The sequence below is a fragment of the Notamacropus eugenii genome, chromosome 7 (genome assembly GCF_028372415.1).
Source record: "Notamacropus eugenii isolate mMacEug1 chromosome 7, mMacEug1.pri_v2, whole genome shotgun sequence".
In the NCBI taxonomy this organism is placed as follows: Eukaryota; Metazoa; Chordata; class Mammalia; order Diprotodontia; family Macropodidae; genus Notamacropus; species Notamacropus eugenii.
Genome location: NC_092878.1, coordinates 161,696,955 through 161,716,495, shown reverse-complemented (window position 1 = coordinate 161,716,495; position 19,541 = coordinate 161,696,955). Strand labels below are relative to the sequence as shown.

General features: G+C 49.0%; 2 protein-coding genes across 12 annotated transcripts in view; one reads left to right on the top strand and one right to left on the bottom strand.

Moving 5' to 3' along the window:
* The window catches only part of NUDT6 (nudix hydrolase 6), a 35,136-nt gene extending 31,622 nt beyond the window's left edge, over nt 1-3,514 (bottom strand). Inside the window, exon 1 of the mRNA XM_072625110.1 lies at nt 3,210-3,514. Coding sequence (XP_072481211.1) covers nt 3,210-3,465 — 256 coding nt within the window. The 5' untranslated portion in view covers nt 3,466-3,514. The remainder of the gene's footprint in view (nt 1-3,209) is intronic.
* A 97-nt stretch (nt 3,515-3,611) lies between these two features.
* Nucleotides 3,612-19,541, top strand: part of AFG2A (AFG2 AAA ATPase homolog A) — a 222,232-nt gene continuing 206,302 nt past the window's right edge. For 4 of the 11 annotated variants that reach the window (XR_011970730.1, XM_072625101.1, XM_072625108.1 and 1 more), the window contains exons 1-9: nt 3,612-4,429; nt 5,937-6,061; nt 6,149-6,306; nt 8,949-9,007; nt 10,347-10,964; nt 13,008-13,137; nt 15,347-15,403; nt 15,565-15,688; nt 17,320-17,575. Coding sequence is in view for 8 of the 11 variants with exons in the window: in XM_072625101.1 (XP_072481202.1) it covers nt 4,279-4,429; nt 5,937-6,061; nt 6,149-6,306; nt 8,949-9,007; nt 10,347-10,964; nt 13,008-13,137; nt 15,347-15,403; nt 15,565-15,688; nt 17,320-17,575 (1,678 nt within the window). In the remaining 3 variants the exon portion in view is untranslated. The remainder of the gene's footprint in view (nt 4,430-5,936; nt 6,062-6,148; nt 6,307-8,948; nt 9,008-10,346; nt 10,965-13,007; nt 13,138-15,346; nt 15,404-15,564; nt 15,689-17,319; nt 17,576-19,541) is intronic. The other 7 variants (XR_011970729.1, XM_072625107.1, XM_072625102.1 and 4 more) reach the window with 6 other exon arrangements.

Below are 19,541 nucleotides of genomic sequence, written 5' to 3'. Positions count from 1 at the left end.
TATTACTTCAAATAAATTTTGTTATTTTTACTTCATCTGTGAAGCCAGGAGGATTTGGCTCTAAGACAATTCTAAGTAATATTTATAGGAAGATCTGGCTCAGTGCTGGGTCCTCCTTAGGAAGACACTTCCTGGTTGTGTGACCCTGGGCAAGTCACTTAACTCTCTTTGCCTCAGTTTCCTCATCTGTAAAAATGAGTTGGAAATGGCAAACCAGTCCAGTACCTTTGCCAAGAAAACCCTAAATGGGGTCACAATGAGTCAGACAGGATGGAAGAACAAAGATAAAAGTATGTTGGCTCCTTCTTCAGGGACCTGGCAAGTCTCCTTTCCCTCTTGTGACCCAAAGTCTTCTAATCTGTAAAATTGAAGAGGGAGCCATAAGGTCTTCCTCTGTTTAAAGGGGTCCAGACAGACATCTCATGTCCCATCCAGCTGTGCTCCTTTTGGATTTCCCCAGCACTCCCCTCCCCCTACACTTCTCAACTTTCCTTTGTGTCTGGTCTTCCCCCATCAGATTGTGAGCTCCTTGAGAGCAGGCATTGTGCTTCTTTTTCATGTTTGCAGTTTAGCACCGTGTCTGGCATACAGAAGGTGCCTAATAAATGTTTGTAGACTATTGACTATCACCATGATCCCTAAGGTGTTTTTTTTTTCATCTCTTCCTGCTAGGATCTTACTTGCTAAGACATATGGTATTTCTTGTGTATCTTCCATATGCCCTATACAGATAACAAGTGTGTGTGCAGAAGCATATATTTTTTAATATCTCTAGTACTACTAAGAAATACTTTTTTCTCTTAAGTCCTTTCTAGGCTCCAGGGAAAAGCAAGCTCTTGGAAAGGTGGGTCACAGGACAAAACAACCTTTCAAGTGACTACATTGAAAGGTAATCTCTTGGATTTCTCTGGGAAGGGATTATACTAGGGTCCACCCCTGGGTGAAGGGCTTCCTACCCAAGTCTACTGGAGGCACTCTCCTATTTTATTCAGATTTGAGATATGGATCTCTGGGAGGGACCTCTTTGATTCCGCAAGAGACAGAGTCTGAGAGGAATGGGCTGGGACTACTTGCTCCATTTCTGGAATGTCAACGCAGAATTGCCTTGCTATGCACCGTGGCATTCTTCCTTCGATTTGAGGGCATGTTGGAAGGCATGGGGGACCGTGTGTGTTTGGACATATCTCTCTCCAAGTTAAAAATGACACACATATGTATATAACATATATATATGTATTAACAATACATATTGGAACAGTTTAATATAATGAAATGTTTTATTATGTAAGGTATTACATATAATTATATATTAAAATTCTATAATGTAATTCTACATGTGTATTTGTATTATTATATTGTATATTATATGTGATATACTATATTATAGACTAACATAATACTATGTTGTTTTTGCAGAGTCATGTCCGACTCTTTGGGACCCTATTTGAGGTTTTCATGGCCAAGACATTGGAGTGGTTTGCCCTGAGAAACTGAGGCAAATGGGGTTAAGTGACTGTCCAGGATCACAGAGATAATAAGTATTTAAGGCCCTATTTGAAATCAGGAAGATGATGAATCATAAGTATTATTAATTAGTATTCTACCGTATTAGACTATGGTCTAATTGTTAAAGGAAAAGAATGCCCAGCCTAAGATCTCCTACTTAGTGGAGATGCACTAAGGGGTAGAGCACATTTATGGCTACATATAAAGTATTGGTAAGTTGTGGGAAGTTCAGTGTGGACAAAGAGTTGGAGACAGAAGCTCTGGGTTTGAATCCTGCTTCTGTTGACATCTATGTGACCCTAGGACAAACCCCTTCCTCTCTGGGTCACATTCTCTAGATCTGTCCACAAAGGGACAGATTGGGGAGCGGGATTGGATGAGATGTCTTCTTAGCTTCACTCCAGGCCTGAGCCGGTGCTTTTGGTTTGGTACAAACAGCAGAGGCCTCTGGTTTCCCAGTTTAGAGTTTTTTGCCATGGGAGAGAGTAGTGTGGGGTAGGGAAGAGAAAGGGAGAAAAGGAAGAGGAAAGGAGAAAGGAGGGGTGGAAGAGAAGTTGGAGCCTTGGAGACAGGAAGACCTGGGCTCCAGTCCCTGTCTCTGACACAAACTGGTCTGGTGATCCTGGGCCAGTCACAGTAAATCTCTCAGGAGTCTAGGAATTCTAAGATTTTAAGCTGAAGGGAAGGATCCCAGCCAGGTGCTCTCCCCACCCCCACTCCCCAATTGCCTGTCAGGCCTGGGGCTGCCTTCTAGCCTGGCCAACCGTCCTTCTGGACAGCGTTTACAAAGCGATTTACATTTATTTTCTCTGTTAGTCTCACTTCTGGCTTTTCAGGGCGCACTCCCTGCTTTCTCCACAGTCTCAGAAAGCCTGCTCTTTGGTCACTCCAGCCCTGAACGTCACACCTCAGCCCTTCAGCTTCTCCCTCTCATTGGCTGGTTCCTACCAGACCTCCATTTAAAGGAGGAGGCTCTGACCAGCCAGACCGTAGCAGAGGCTGCCCTCTGGACTCTCCTGATTTTCTCTACTTTGCCCCTGCCATTCTCCTCACCCGCTTTTCAGCTCTCGTTTAGATGTTTCTGTAAGGTCCAGGAGGGTAGGGGCTGTTTACTTTTATCTGTATTCCTAGTCTTGGGCACTTAGTGACCGATGAATGAAGGGCCCGTGGACAACTCCAGGAAGCAGGATTTCAGGTTAATATGAACAGCATTTTACAAATGAGGAAACAGGGGCACAGAGGATTTTTTGGGGGGTGACTTGTCTACGGTCCCCCAGTTAGTTTGAGGTAGAATTTGAACCCAGGCCTCCCCGACTCCAAGTTTAGCGTTCTGCTCACGTCACCACCCAGGTGCAGTCCCAACAACCCCGGGTTCATGGGTGCGTAAAGCTCCAGCGGGAAGGTTGGACCACATGCCCAGTTCAGTCACACCGAGCAGGACAGCTGGGACCGGGCCACTTCGGGGCGGCCCCCGGGACAGGGCAATACCGCTAACATCTGCTTAGCGCTTTCGGGATGGCGAAGCGCGGGGCACGCGGGACATCTCGTTTGATGCCCCCCAAAAGGCCCGGCCCGGCTGGCCCGGCTGCATTTGGTGCGGTAGGGACGCCCGCTGTCCAGATGGGGAGACTGAGGCCGGGAGAGCTCGCCCTGGCGGAGATCCCGACGAGACAGGGCGGTTGGGGAGGGGGCGGCGCACTTGCCCTGGAGCCACGTCCGGAAGGTGGCCGGGTCTACGCGGTCCTCAGGCCGGAGCTGGTCCAGCCGCACAGTGACCCCTCCGAAGCGATCGACCTGTCCTCGCAGGCCGCCGGGGCCGGGGCCGGGGCCGCTGGACAGCGCGCGGGCCGCCTCCTGCCTAAGCAGCCCCGGCTGAAGCTGCAACTGTAGCGCCGGCAAATGTAGCAACTGCAAGTGTAGCAGCAGCGGCTGCCGCCTCCCCCGCCACAGCCCCCACATCCCGCCGCTGCTGCTGCCGGAGGCCGCCGGAGGGGGCGGGGCCGGCCGTAAGCCTCCGAATAGCAGCGCAGCCCCAGCCCCGCCCCCTTACCGGACCAGCCATTAGGAAAGGAGGCTGCAGGCAGGGCAGGAAGAGGCCCGGCTCGGGATCCACGGTCCCGGAGCTAGCCATCCCGCTCCCCAGCCTCTGCCCCCAGGACAGCGCCAATGGGGCTCCTGTAAGCGGATGTGGGAGGCGGCCGGGAAAGGCCCAGCTCGGCCAAGGTCCCCGCCTCAGTAGGCGCGCCTGGGGCTCGGGGAGGCTCGGCCTCGGAGTATTTCGGCGGGGCGGGGCCTGGGGGCGGAGTCCCGGCCACCTCTGCCCAGGAAGTTTTTCTGTGCACTCACGTGGTGCCGGCGGCCGGGCTGCTGCTGCCCTCCCCCCGGGCCCCTCCTGCCCCCCCAGGGCCCCTCCTGCTCCCCCCCCAGAGCCCCGGCTGTTCCCTCTCCTGCCCCCCCAGAGCCCCGGCTGCTCCCCCTCCTGCCCCCCCAGAGCCCCGGCTGCTCCCCCTCCTGCCCCCCCGGGCCCCTCCTGCCCCCCCAGAGCCCCGGCTGCTCCCCCTCCTGCCCCCCCGGGCCCCTCCTGCCCCCCCAGGGCCCCTCCTGCTCCCCCCCCAGAGCCCCGGCTGTTCCCTCTCCTGCCCCCCCAGAGCCCCGGCTGCTCCCCCTCCTGCCCCCCAGGGCCCCGGCTGCGCCCCCTCCTGCCCCCCAGGGCCCCTCCTGCCCCCCCAAGGCCCCTCCTGCCCCCCCAGGGGTCGAGTCTCCACCCCCGGCATGTCCTCCAAGAAAAGCAAAGCGCGGCGGAGCCAGGGCGCGGGCAGCGGCTCCCCCGCCACCTCCCCCGGACCCTCGCCCGCGGGCACGCCCGGCCCTGGCCCGGACCCCGGGGCCGGCCGCCTGGTCGTGGTGGATTTGGTGGAAAAAGGTAAAGCTCCCGGGGAGAAAGGGCGGGGGCGGCCACCGCGCGGGGCTGCCCGGAGACCCTGCCTGCTGGCAGAGAAGCTGGCATCTGCTCCTCGCTCCGCCCTTTCCTGGCGCCTCAGTTTCCTTCTCTGTCAAATGCGGGTGGGCGTGGAAGGACCCCTCCAGACCCGTGCCCTGTGACTGGCGGCCCTGCCCACTGTGTGAGCCAGTGAAGGGGAGAGCGGCAAGGCCTCTTACCTGCCCGTGCCGCCGTGGGGAGGGGCCTGTGCCTGCGATCTCCTCCCCTGGAGCCGAGGGTCTTAGCTGCCTGGAGACTTTCCCCGGCTCCGCAGCCAGAATGGGTCCGAGGTGGGACTTGAACTCAGGTCTCCCGGGCTCTGAGGCCAGCTGTGGAGCCGCCAGCGCGGGGGATACCCATAGGAGAGGAAGACGGTTGTTAGTGCCGTGATTATCGAGCAGTGATGGGTTTGCACGAGCTTGTCCTTCCAGTCACCCAGTAGAGTAGGTGGCACACGTAGCTTTGCCTTTTCCATTCCCTTGTTCTGAGGACCTTGGGGTGGCAGACCCCAGCCTCCTGGGTTTCCTTACCTGGATAGACCAGCGGCCTTGAATGCCCATACCTGCTGTTCAGGAGTGCCCATCCTCAGGTGTTTGTGGTGGTACGCAGGCAATACTACCACTTAGGGTGGTTTCCAGGATCCAAGGCTTCCTCATCTAGAGCCAGAACCCACCTGTGAGCGCCTCTAATCCAACCTCCTTGCTTTACAGCTGGCAACACCGAGGCCCAGAGAAAACTGGGCCTTACCTAAGTTCCCCAGCTAGTAAGTGGTTCGAGTCAGGATTCAAATCCAATTCTCCTGCCTACAGATTCATTGCTCTAAGGCCAGTCGGTCAGTAAGCATTTATCAGGTGGGCCAAAAAGGTTCCAGTTAGGTGGCCCAATGGTTAGAGCACTGGGCTTGGAGTCAGGAAAGCTCATCTTTATGAGTTCAAATCCACCATCATACACCTGCTAGCTGTGTGGCCCTGGGTAAGTCACTTAAGCTTGTTTGCCTCAATTTCCTCTTCCTCATCTGTCAAATGGGCTGGAAAAGGAAATGACAAACTGCTTCAGTATCTTTGCCAAGAAAACCCCAAATGGGGTCATTAAGGGTCTGACATGACTGAAAAAAGCTACTGAACAAAAAAGTGTTCTTTACTTTAAAGTGGCAACTTGGTGGTGTAGAGTGCTAGGCCTGGAGTAGGAAGCCCTGAGTTCAAATCCAGTCTCAGATACTTATGAGCTGTGTGACTCTGAGTAGGTCACTTACCCTGTCTGCCTCAGGGTTTTTTGTGAATCGAATGTACTTAGCATAAATGCTAGTTCCCTTCTCCCTCCCTGTTTGACCTCGGTGTGCCTTGATATGACCAATGTTGGGAGGCTCTTAGGAATGGCACAAGTAGAGGTTTTTTGTAATTTCATGCCAAAGCAGTGCTGGTGGAAAACATTTTTCTCTTTTCTTTTACAGCAGATGACCCTGTCCCAAAAACATTCCAAAATTTCTTTTCACAACTTGGCCTCAACACAATGAAGTCTGCCAACCTCTGTATTGGCAGGCCAGTGCTGCTCACAAGTGGGGCAGGACAGCAAGAGGTGAGTTTGTGAATTTTACCAGTTTATGTCCTGACCTGGAGGAAAGGTAGGTGGGTCTTATTGGCCTGTTTTCTGCTCTGGGTACAGGTCTGCACAGCGTGGCCTGTGGCAGGATTTCCTGGAAGAAAGGTTGGCCTGAGTGAGGGTGTTCAAAGCAACTTGGGAGTGAAAGCTGAGGATACAGTCCTGGTGGAGCCTGTCACGGGGACCCTGGTACCTGCTGAGAGAGTGGACCTAGTGCTGAGGTTTGGATCGGTTTTCTGAGGGATGCTGGGAAGGGTCTGGATGACCTGGCTCTCTTCATTTCAATTTTACAATGTGATCAGTGCATTTTATTTTAAAATATATATTTTTTATTACTCCAAAGTGATGGGAGCATTTCTGTATACAAAGATGGACAGAAAAGGAAGCTCACGTTATGAGACCCCACTCCTCTTGCTTGCTTTGAAAAAAGTTTTCAGTAAATTTAGTGCATTAATTTCAAAGCTGTCTTTTTTTTATATTCCTATTAAATACATTTTCACCTTAGTTATGTTGCGTAGAAGAATTAAAATGAATGGGAGAAATCATAAAACAAACCAAAATGTAGTACAAAAGAAAATGATCTGCTACATTCTGCGATCGAATTCCATAATTCTTTTTCTGGATGTGGAAGACATTTTGCCTTAAAAGATCATTGGGAATTTTCTAAGTCCTTGCATTGCAATGAAGTTCTAAGTCTTATCAGAAAAATTCCTCACACGCTGTGGTCGTTGCTGTGCACAAAGTTGTCCTGGTTCTGCTCCTTTCGCTCAGCATCTGATCATATAAGTCTTTCCAGGCCTGTCTGAAGTCTTCCTGTTCATCATTTCTTACAGTACAATAGTATTCCATTACATTCATATACTGCAATTTATTCAGTCATTCCCTAATTGATGGGCATCCCTTTGATTTCTGATTTTTGGCCACCACAAAGAGAGCTGCTATAAATATTTTTGTACATGTGGGACCCTTTCTCATTTTTATGATCTCTTGGGGATACTCAGAGCTGTCTTTGCTTGTATTTCCTTCTGAACTTTCTTCTGTGCATTTAAAAAAATTGCTCCAGTGATTCTTTTTTCCTCTTTTTTCATATCACTATTTTTTTAGTATCCTCCCTAAAATCCCTCACTTATTATAAATGAAAACAGTTGATGTGTTTTAATGTGGTCTCTCTGTAGACAGGCCTGTGGGTTATTTTTGGGAAACAGCAAATATAATTATGAGATGTCAGAACTAGATAGACCTTAAAAATCATCAGGGTCCAAGATTCTTAACCTTTTTGTGTTTGCCAGATCCCCTGGGCAGGCTGGCGAAGCCTATGGACCCATCTCAGATAATATTTTTAAATAATTGAGGGATTTGCTAAATTTCAGTTAGACAATAGTAGCAATAAGAATGTGATTTTTTCCCTCCCATTCAAGTTCATGTACCAATTAGATCTCTCTGCAGGCCCAATGTTATGAACCTGTCACCTAGTCCAGTTGAGGTCCTAATAGGTCAGTGACTGGGCCTATCTTAGCCCTGACTTGTTGTATCTTAGGCAAAGGGGTATCTAGGTGGCACAGTGGATAGAGGATAGGGCCTGGAGTCAGGAGGACCTGAGTTCAAATCTAGCCTCAGAGATGTGCTAGGTGTGGGATCCTGGGCAAGTCACTTAACCTTTGCCTGCCTCAATTTCTCACCTGTTAAAATGGGTATAACAATAGCCCTTACTTCCCAGGACTGTTGTGAAGCTCAAATGAGATAATGTTTGTAAAGTGCTTTGCAAGCCTTAACGCTCTATGTAAATATTAGCTATTATTGCTACTACTGTTATCATTATGTCTTGTGGCACTTTTGAAAGGGACGTTTGAATGGCATTTGAAAATGACAAAGTTTGTTATCTGGGGAAACAGTTCTACCCACCCAAAGAGAAAGTGAAATGTGTATGGGGAAATCCCAGCGTGGAAACTCTCTCCAGTAATACAGAATGCCAAACCTTATTTATTCACTTAGTCTCAGATGTCTGAATCCCCCTAGAGATTGAATGACTTGGTTATAGAGCCAGTATCAGAGGTTGGATCTGAACCCAGGTCCTCTTAACTCCAAAGTCTTACCCTCAGGGACCTGACTTTCTTTTGGAAGCAGCAATATGTCCATTGTAGCTAATCATGGAGGAAGGGGAAAGAGGTTGGATTTGTCATTTATTTGTTCAGGCCCCTCCCCTGGTCCAGGCTCTGGCAGGTCCCTTCCAAGCCAGAGAAGTTTCCTAGGTCTGTCTTCCAAGATGGCTGTGGTGAGAGTGCATTGGCACCAGGCTGATCCTGGCAAGTGCCCACCTAGGGAGGCTGCGATCTGCTCTGGTGAAGGGAGGACCCTCTGCCCCTCTCCTTTCATTACCAGTATATCATCCATGCACTTCAACCCAAGAAGGCCTGAGTTCAAACCAACCTCAGATACTTTCTAGCTGTGTGACCCTGGGCAGGTCACCTGTCCACTCTGCCTCAGTTTCCTCACCTGTAAAATGGAGATAATAATAGCACCCACCTCCCAGGGCTGTTGTGGAGGTCAAATAAATAATGCCTCGAAAGAGCTTCGCCAGCCTCAAAGCGCTGTCCAGATGCTGGCGCTTACCATCAGTGGCTGTATGACTCTGGGCAAATCACTAGACCCCTTGGTATTTGAGGCCACTCTCCACGCCTCTTAAGGCTCTTTGGGGAAGATGCATTAGTGCATTAGTGGAAGGAGCACTGTGGCACCCCGTAGTCATCCCCTGACCTGCTTGTGATTCAGGAACGTCCGCACGGCCCAGAGTGGGCTTGTCTTGGCATCTTACATTTAAGCTTCTGGAAAATGTGATAGTGATTTTTTTAACCTTCTGTCATAGTGACAGGGAGGCAGAAATGAATGAGGAACACCTGGCTACTTGTCTTCGGAGAAAATTAGGTGAGCAAATGTCTTCTTTTGAATCGTTTTCTGGATGATTTAGTCAAGGAGGCAACTGTAAAGCTGCTTTATTAGGCATTAGAATGTAAAGTCCTAGAGGCCAGGGGCTGGTAGTTTTGCTTTAGTCACATAGCAGGCTTGTTGCTAGGGGGTACCATAGTGCACATAGCCCTGGGCTTCATCTTCCTGAGTTCAAATCCAGCCTCAGATCCTGACTAGCCATGTGACCCTGGGCAGGTCACTTCACCCCCTTTGCCTCAGTTTCCTCATCTGTAAAATGAGCAGGAGAAGGAAATGTCAAACTACTCCAGTATCTCTGCCAAGTGAGCCCCAAATGGGGTCATGAAGATTCAGATGTGACTGAAAACAACCGAACAACAAAGCTTTTAAACTGAATTGCATTGTATTGCTTCCCCCCAAGTCCTGGGCTTACGCAAGTCTTCATGGAATTGTAGATAACAATAATAGTGACAGTCACAGCTCCAATATTGACCGTAACAACAGTATAAAACACAGCGATAGTGGTAATAGCAACAGTGAGAATACTTATTATTTCTATAGTGCTGTAAGGTTTGCAAAACGTTTGCAAGTGTGAGCTCATTGGCTCCTCACAACAGCCCGAGGAAGTAGGTATTATTTTCCCAATTTTACAGTTGAAGAAACTGAGGCAGGCAGCCTCCCAAGTTAAGGGGCTTGCCCAGGGTCCCACCATCAGGCAGTGTCTGAGGCTGCATTTGAACTCAGGTCTTACTGATTTTAGAGCTCTCTGGTACCTCCTGGCAGCCCAGCATGGTTATCCTTGATGTAGAATGCGGGAAAGGGTTAAATGTGAACAAAGTGTTTAGAGACTAGAATATGAAAAAAATTATAAGTTCGAAGGAGGGTGCCTCTAAATGTCTGGCTGATGCTTTGATTTATCCTGGGGGCAGTAAAGAGCCACTGGAGATTTTGGAGAGGACTTCACAGGTGTGTGTGTGTGTGTGTGTGTGTGTGTGTGTGTGTGTGTGTGTGTGTTGGGGAGGTGGGGATGAACCTTGGAAATAAATAATCTCATTAGGGAGCAGCATTTGGGGAATTATCCAGTGGAAAGAGCATTGGCTGTGGAGTGGAGAGTAATCTCCACTTCTGATTATTAACCGAGTGGCCTTGGATAAATCACTTCCCCTCCCCTGGGCCTCAGTTTCCCTATCTGTAAAATGAAGGGGTTGGGCCAGGTGGTCCCTGAAGTCCCTTCCAGCTCTGCCTCTGTGATGTTGTGGTGAGGGAGGAAGGGTTTGGGGTGAAAATCACTTATTCTGGATTGAAAATCAAGTTCATCCTAAATACACTTATTTTCTAGATGGTAAAATTGTGTTGCCTGGCAATGTTCTTCATTTCACTTTCTACGGCCGACCATGCCGATTGAGAGTGGCATTGGTGAAGGGAGCTGATGGCCTCACCCTGGAAGTGGGTCCAAGGAGCTCAGCTAGTGAGAAGCCAGCACTGATCTCTGAGACACTGGACCTTGAGGCTACTGCTGGAGACTTGTCTTTAGAGCTCAGTCAGCTAAGCTTGGGAGACCCCCAGAATGGAGCATCCACTAGCACACCATGTAAACCTGTAGAGGGCAGCTTTGCCTTGAAACCGGGAGAGGCCTCCCTGGAGGCTGACCAGCACCTCAGGGAAGGTGAAGGTCTAGGAGAAGGCCCTGCTGTGGCTGACAACTGTGATCCTGCCTTCCCAGAAAAGAGACTGCAGCCCCTACCCCGAGGGGGAGCCCACAGCAGTGCAGACACCTTCTACTATCTCTCTTCCCTTACAAAATTCAATTTTGTAAAGCCCCAGGCAGCTGCAGCAGAGGATGAGAGCCCACGGAGAGTCACTTATGACCTCATCGGAGGTTTGAGCAGCCAATTGAAAGCTATCAGAGAAGTGATTGAGCTACCCTTGAAGCAACCAGAGCTGTTCAGGAGATATGGTAGGAGCCCCTTCCTCATTTTACTCTTGGGGTCCTAGCTTTTCAGCAGATATTAAGCACCTTTGATTTGTCGGTGCTGGGCCAGGGAGGCCAAGGACTGGTGAGGTAGTGTCTGTCCTCCAGAATTCTCCTTGGGGGTGGAAGGAGTGAAATTTAAACCGATGGGTAAATACAAAATCCAGAGGAGGTCACTTCCTGGCCATGGCAGGGGACTAGCAGCTGGAAAGGCCCTTAGAATGGCCTGGGATGGAGTATGTGCCAGGCTTGGAGGTGCCGGAGAGGAAGCAGGAGCAAGCTGACCTGGCTGATATATGTTGGGCAGAAGGGGCCCTGTTGTCTGTCTCCTAAGAGAAATTGGAGCAGCACAGCAAAAGACTGGAAGTGCCAGATGGGGCAGTTTGTGTTTTGTGCTACAGGACATAGGGAACCCTTGTAGCTTCTTGAGCAGTGGAGTGACATGATCAAAACTAGAATTGTAGTGACTTTTGCTTTGGCAGCTCTGTGAAGGGTGGTTTGGAAAGGAGTGGATCTTGGGGCCAGGAGAGCGGTTAGTGGGCCACTGAGACCCTCACTGAGGTTTCCTTTGCTTGTCTGCTTCTCTCCTCCTTGCTGAGGGGTGGAGATCTCCTGAGAGGATCTCCCAAGGTCCCAAAGCATATGGTGGGCATATCTTCTCCTTCTCTTTCTCTTCACTGTCCAGCCTTAATTAGCATGAAATAACCAGGGGTCATGTGGGTCAGTGACTGTCCCACTTCCCTAATAAGCTGGGGGTCTGCACGCTGGACATAACTGAGGGGCCTTTGTCACATTAAATCTGCTGTAAATTGAAGAAGCAAATTCATCCAGGCCTCATGAACTCCACAGTTGGAAAGGGTCTTTTGTTCAACCACTCCATTTTACAGAAGAGGAAACTGAGGCCCACAGAGGTCACAACAGCGGTTTGTAGGTTTTAACTAGTGTTAACTTAGCACTTTAAAGTGTGTCATGTGCAGGGAGGAAGGTGCTAGTCTTATTTCCATTTTATAGATGAGGAAGCTGCCTTGCCTAGGATCCCAGCTAAGTAAGTGTCTAAGGCAGGATTTGAATTCAGGACTTCCTGACTCCAGATCTAGGGCTCTATCCATTGTGTCACCCTAGCAGCTCAAGAAGAGACGGAAGATTGTCTTGTCCAACTCACTCATTTTACAATGGAGGACACTGAGTCCCAGAGAAGTTAGGCCCTCACTGCTAGCAGACAGCAGCGAGGCTTCCAGCAGCCAAACCAGGGTTCTTGACACTAGACCTTGTTCATTTGGCCTAATGTTAATTCAAGTTCAGCTGAATGTCCAAAAATGTTGGCTAACACGTCTTTTTGGGACATTGGGGTGGAGGAGATACACACAAAGGTCTGCTTTGACTGAGTGGGTGCCCTGAGCTTTGCTTGGAATCTGCTGAAAGCATATGGTGGGCATATCTTCTCCTTCTCTTTCTCTTCACTGTCCAGCCTTAATTAGCATGAAATAGCCAGCTGATGGATGGTCAACCCATTGTCAGCAAGCATTTATTAAACACTGACTGTGTGAGTCATGGGGGTTACCCTGAAAGGCAAGACCAGCCTTTCAGTAAACCAGACTTTACTCTCCAGTGGAGGAGACAACATGTATATAAAATGGAGGAGATCCCTATGGGATAGAAGGCATGTCACAGTGGAAGGGAAGGCTCTACCAGATGAGAGGAGGACTGACTAAGGCCTCTGGCTGAGTGGAGGGGGCTCCCCTGGAGAGCTCTGGGGGACTTGAGGGAGCTGAAGGTCTTCCCATGACCCAGGCTTGTCCTTGACTGTCTTATATTGTAGCCAAAGGGGTGTTGCAACCATTTGTTGTCAGAAGGAAGTAAGTTCTGGGGGTGGTGATCCTTCCCTGCTCATCTCCCCATAGGCTACCTTCCCCTTGGGCCTTATCAGCCTTTGTGCCTTGGGATTGTACCATTCGGGAAGATTTGAAAGATTGGCCAAGTTTCCAGGACATGGACAGACCAATTCATTCCCTCTCTCTCTTTCTAAAGGTATCGCTCCCCCCAGAGGAGTATTACTCTATGGCCCTCCAGGGACGGGGAAGACTATGATTGCCAGGGCCATTGCCAACGAAGTGGGAGCCCACCTCTCTGTCATCAACGGTCCAGAAGTCATAAGCAAGTAGGTTCATTATTGAAGAGACCATCAAAAAAACTTATCTTCATAGTCCCAGATTTGTGGGGAAAAGAATCCCTCTGTTGGATTTTTAGGGAAGATTTTATTGAGAAAGGTATTCAGAAAGGTATTCTCTCATCTCCACCAGCCTTTCCGACATCTCCAACTAGATGTTCAGTAGATGTCTTAAACTCAGCACATCCAGAACTGGGCTCATGATCTTTCCCCCATACCCTCTCCACCTCCTGCCTTCCCTATTACTGTGGAAAGCCACTCCCAGCCTAGGAGTCAGGCTGGATTCCTCACTATCTCTCCCCCCTACTCTTACCAAGGCCTGCTGATTTCCCCTTTGCAATCTGTCTCTAATATGCCCCTTCCTCTGCCGCCATGCTGGTGCAAGCCCTTATCACCTCCCTCTTGGACAGTTGAAGTAGTGTCTCAAGTGTTTCCTCACTTGGAGCCAAACTCCATTCAGCCACCAGAGTGACTTTCCTAAAGTGCAGGTCTGACCAAGTCACCCCCTGCTCATTAAACTCCCCTGACTCTCTTTTTCCTCCAGGATCCAGTACAAAAGGCTCTGTTTGGCATTCAAAGCCCCCTCCCGCCTTCCCAGGCTTCTTACACAGTACTCCCTGACTCAGTGTTTGATCCAGTGACTCTGGTCTCCTTGCTGTTCCTCCCACAAGACCCTCCATCTCTTGGCTCTGGGCATTTTTTCTGGCTGTCCCCCATGCTGGGAATGTTCTACTTCCTCTGCTTCAACTACTGATAACAGCAAGGACCCTGACATACTCAGGAGGGCCTGCTGGACAGGTTCTTAGATCTGCTTTTCTGAAAGGAAAGGTAACTTTTGAGGGGTCAACAATCTACTTTAATCAAGCACATATGTCATTCACTTAGTTCTGGGGGAAAAGTCAGCTCCCTGAACTTCAGAGAAAACACAAACAGAGAAATAAAGACCAACAGACAGGGCTTCTGTCTGACCATAAGCAACAGATACATCACAGATCAACAGAGAGATCCAACTGTCGGACCGTTCCATACATACGTAGTTACCAAAGAGAGAAGCCCCAACATCTGGGTTTTCAAAGCCAGGGGTGCTCCTTAGTGGCTACCCAGAGTCTTGTCTGGCTAAACAAACACTTCCAATGGGTCAGCCCCAAGGTAAAGTACATGTAGAGTATATACACACTTTTCAGAGCCAGAGGGCACCACCACCCTTGGGAAGCAGTGCCTCATTAGAAATTAACAGAAGGTGTGTGCCTTCATACAAAACAAATCTCTCCTAATCAAGCTGCCCCTAATTAATGGGCAGGCCCATTAATGGGTGGGGAAGATCTTTAACTTTCATTAGCATAATTAACATTAAGCCCCAACTAAAATCCCTCCTTCTATGGGAAGCCTTCCCCAGCCCCCTTCATTCCAGTGCCTCCCCTCTGTTCATTATCTCCTATTTATTCTTCTTATAACTTGTTTGTACACCTTTATGTGCACATGTGGTTCCATCAGCTCCTTGAGGGCAGGGATTGTCTGACCTTTCTTTGTAACCCTAGCCCTAGGCACAATTCCTGGCACCTAGTAGGTGTTTTGTAAATTCTTATTGACTGACTGACTGCCCAGTTTAGAATTTGCTTTGGGAAACTAAGTTTCTTGCTGTTCTTCATACACACCTTCTTTGTCTCCAACCTTTGCCCTCCTCATCTGCCCTGTGTCTCTACCTCTTAGACTCCCTAGTTTCCTAGAAAGCACAATATATATGCTGCCCTCCAACTCAGGTCTTTTCCTAATCCCTCCTACAGCTAAGGCCTTCCTCCAGAAATCCATTCTGTTGAATTTTGGTGTAGTGGTCAGAGCTGGTCTTGGTGCCAGAACAGATTGGGCTGACATCCCTCTGGACCCATAGAGGCTGTGGCGTCCTGGGCAAATCACTTAACACCCCATTGCTCTGGACTGCTCTCAGAGATTTTATGTTGCAGAGGAGGTGCCAGTCTGTCTTGATACAGGGAGTGTCTTCATCAGGGAACGAGGTCATGGGTCCTGCCCCTACCCTCTCCTTCTATGGAAAAGTAACACAGAAGACAATTTTCAAGAATTGCCTGAAATGTCTTGAAAGTTTTTGAGAAGACAAGATATTCCCCCAAAGGCTTTCTTCTGTAAAGCCTTATCTTTGTAAAACAAGGCAAATTTGACTTTCAGTGGATTTTCTTTGTTGTAGGTTTTATGGTGCGTCAGAAGCAAGATTGCGGCAGATCTTTGCTGAGGCCACTTTAAGGTACCTGCCCCCATCTCTGTAGATTCCCGTGCTAGAGGTATTCTTTGGCTAGTTCCTCCCTCTGCCTCATCCAGAGCAGCTTTCTCTGCCCTGCCCCCTCTTTGCCACCCCAGGATGGTTGTTAGGGTTAATGACTAACAAAACTTCCCATTTGACTTTAGGCAGCCCTCGATCATTTTTATTGATGAACTGGATGCCCTTTGCCCCAAGAGAGAAGGGTCTGAGAATGAGGTGGAAAAGAGAGTTGTGGCTTCTCTCTTAACTTTGATGGATGGTATCGGTTCTGTAAGTAGAACACAGACCTGGAACAGATACAGTGTGTGTGTGTGTGTGTGTGTGTGTGTGTGTGTGTGTGTGTGTATCTGTATGCGCTCATGTATATTCATGTGTGTTCATGTGTGTATGTTCATGTAGAAGGTCATCAGTGGTGACATAGGCTTTTTGTTTTTAAAGTGGTCTTAGAATCATTGTAGAATTATTGTAGTCTTGAGATCATCTAGTCTTAACCTTTCATTATACAGATGGGGAAACAGTCCGGGATGTGTCAAAGGTGGCCCTGGCCCCAAGGCTGGCTTCTTATCCAACCTCAAGAAAGTCTTCCCTCGTATTTCACATGACCCTAGATTTAGAACCCCAGTGGGCCTTTTGGGGTCATTTAATATCTTCGTTTTACAAGTGGGGAAATTGAGACTGAGAGAGCTGTTGTGACCTGCTGGTCATTCAGGCAGCAAGTGTACAGCAATGACTAGTATTCGAACCTAGGTCCTGTGATTCTCCAATCCAGAACTTTTCTCACAGTATGGCACTGCCTCTGCATGTGCCTCATTTAGAGACCGTTTGGTCCAACTCATCCATCTACAGTTACTCATTTAACAAGCCATCTAGTTAGTAAGTTAGCCAGGTGCTAGTCGCTGGCCATGGTGCTGGCCAGATACATGGAAGCATCCCTGCCCTCAGAGAACTGACACCATGGGGTGCTTTGTCTATGGGATAGGGACAGGATGTGTGATTTTAATTGTAGAAGAACTGCCAGGGGAGAAAAGAATGTAAACGAATGCCTTCTCTGACACTTGTAGGGTCTTACTGCCTAGAGCACCAAGTGGTTAAGGGACTTGTCCAGGATCTCACAGGCAGAGTCAGAGGCAGCTCTGCAGCTAGTTCCATCCCATCCATCATGCTTCTACAAGGCCATTTTCTGGGGGAAAGCATGGCAGCTGGCTAGATCAGGGAAGGCCTTTTCTAAGAGGGGAAGCTGAGGCTGAACTTCCAAGGGACCTGGGGATTCTGAGAGGCAGAGGTGAGGAAGCAGTGCCTGGGGACAGCCCTTCCAAAGTCCTGGAGGTGGGAGATGGAATGTCATGTGTGAGCAAAAGTAAGAAGGTCACTTTGACTGTACTGTAGAGTTGGTGAAGGGATGTAATGGTGGGAAATGTAAATTGGAACCAGCTTATGAAGGGCTCAGAAGGTAAAGTGAAGGAGTGTGTTCTCTGTTATAGGGACAAGAGGGAGCCCCTGGGCTTTCTTGAGCAGGGAAGTGACGTGGTCAGACCTGCACTTTAGGGAAATCAACTGTTTGGAGGATGGGAAAGGTTGCGGGGGCAGGTAAGGGGCTATTGCAGTAATCAAGGCAAGAGATGAGGGCTAGGATGAGCTGGGATGGTGGATGTGAGTGGACACTGGAGAGAATGGACAGATACAACAGCCTTCCATAGTGATGACAGTATTTGACTGCTTTTAGCTATGTGGAGTATGGGAAGGAGGAAGGGCAGAACGAGTTATTGAAACAGCCCTTAATACACATCGAATCTTTGAGACAAGGTCAGGAAAGAGCACAGGAAAGGAGGGCGGGTGAGAGACTGAACAAATTTACTCCCTAAAAGAATCCAGAGTTAATTTTGTCTCATTTTCTTTCCTAGGAAGGGAGTGAGGGGCGGGTTTTGGTCATTGGGGCCACAAATCGCCCTCACACCTTGGATTCAGCTCTCCGAAGGCCAGGCCGCTTTGACAAGGAGATTGAAATCGGGGTCCCTAATGCCCAGGACCGGTTGGACATCCTTCAGAAGTTGCTCCTAGGGGTTCCTCACGACCTCCAAGAGGCAGAGTTGGTCCAGTTTGCGAACAGTGCTCACGGTTACGTGGGGGCCGACCTGAAGGCCTTGTGTAATGAAGCAGGTGAGGCTCATCTGCCTTTCCCCCCTAGAGCAGGAAAGTAACCACAGTGACCCAGGGGATTTCTGAAGCCTTGTGATCTCAGATAGACCACGGTCACAGGAACAGCAGCCAGTGCTGTTGAGTCTGCCACATGTTTTATGACTTGTCTCATGAGTTTGTGTTGTAGCTGCTTGGGAGAAACACTGAGATGAGGCACCTCTGAAATACTTCTTGATTTGACTCAACAGCTGAGCTTTTGTCCTGGGGAAGGAGGAGGCCAGTGGAAGCGTCCCTTCCCCCTCAGCATCATGATAGCTTATAGGTGGGCTGTGAACCAGAGGCCCACAGAGCATCTGCGTTAGGATCATCCTACTGGGTCATATCCTCAGGCATCATTCCCAGCCTTAACAGAGCTAATGTTTTATGGAGACAGCTGCAAGGATTCACTTGTCCAGGTTATGTAGTTCATAAGTGTCTGAGGTAGGGTTTGAACTCAGGTCTTTTTGGCTGAAAGTCCTGTGCCCTAGGCATGCAAGGCCATTCCCTTCTGCCTGTGACATTGTGAAGGGGCATGGTATACTGCCTCACGTGTTTCTTAGGTGCATGACTGGGCAAAGCACTTCATCTTCCTGAGGCTCGGTTTTCTCATCTGCAAAATGGGATAATCACAGCATGAACTTCATAGGGTTGCTTTGAGATGCCAGTCAGAATATTTGGAGGTTCTCGTTAGATGATGGAGCATCCTTCAGGTCTTATTGTGTGCTAGGAATGATAGCTGTTCTTATTACAAAGTGGAGGGGTATGCCTTTGAACTTCGCTACCTGTTCACCACAAGATCTCCCACTGATTAAAAATTATGACCCTTTTTGCATGTGCTGAGATTTGTAGACACGGGAGCTCTCCTTTTCTGCTCTCATTCACGGGTAGTTTTCTAGTTCCTAGGACACTAGAGAGACTCTCTCTTAGTTGGGGCCTTCTTCCATCTTAACTGGCTACATTGTGGTCCATGCTGTGCTGACCACAAATGTGTAAGACAGAAGGAAATGGGATGAACTGAGGCTGGGTGGGGTCAGCATCTGGCCACCTTGGGGGCTGCTCATAGGTCCAAGGCACTTTCCTGTCCCCTCCTAGACATGAGTGTAGGCCCAGCCTGCCTTAGTTGCATCCAAAGCATTTCTCATGAAATGCTCAGATCTGTGTGGTAGTCTGTATTCTGTATTTAAGGCTAGGAGACCATTTACAAGTGAGGAAAGTGAGATTGATGGAGGCTCATCCAAGGCTACTCAGGTAATCAACATCAGAGGGGAGACTTGAATACAAGCCTTTAACGTTAGAACTTGTGAGCTTTGGAGGTAGGATCTGAACCCAGCTCTGTCCAGAAATGTTTTCTTTTTTTTCTCACCCATGCAGCCAGGAGTGGCCCTGCTTGGGCAAAGTGAGGCAGCCCAACATTTGGCCCCCACTGATTTGCATGGTCTGTTTAGTTAAAAGGAGTAAATTTGTTGGATTATCTTTGGGACTTTTAAAACAGGCACATTGTTTCTTCTGAGACAGGACGTGCTTTTTTTTTTTTTTTTTAAGATATATATTTCAAGGAGGGGAACACTGAAAACTAAAAATAAATAAATAAATTTACATGTGTGTATGTATATAGAGAACTATATTTCACCAAAAGTGGTTTCCTTTGTTTTCCTCTGCACTTTATGCCTTTCCACACCTGCCTCTGAGGGAGAGTGTGAGGCTTCCCCAGGCTGCCCCTGGGAATGGACCCCCAAAAAGCCTCAGCAGCCCTGCTCAAAGCGCAGAGATTTTCCCTTCTCTCGGGGGTTGTTCCTTACTGTAGTCATTCATGCTTCCCCTGGATGTGTCACAGATTCTTCATGCTACCAGAAACATGAATGGCCAGCGATCACTGCCAGGAAGACACATTGGAGGGAGGTCTGTATCAGGACCAGCACTGACAGAAGATGGTCAGTTACTGTGGGCC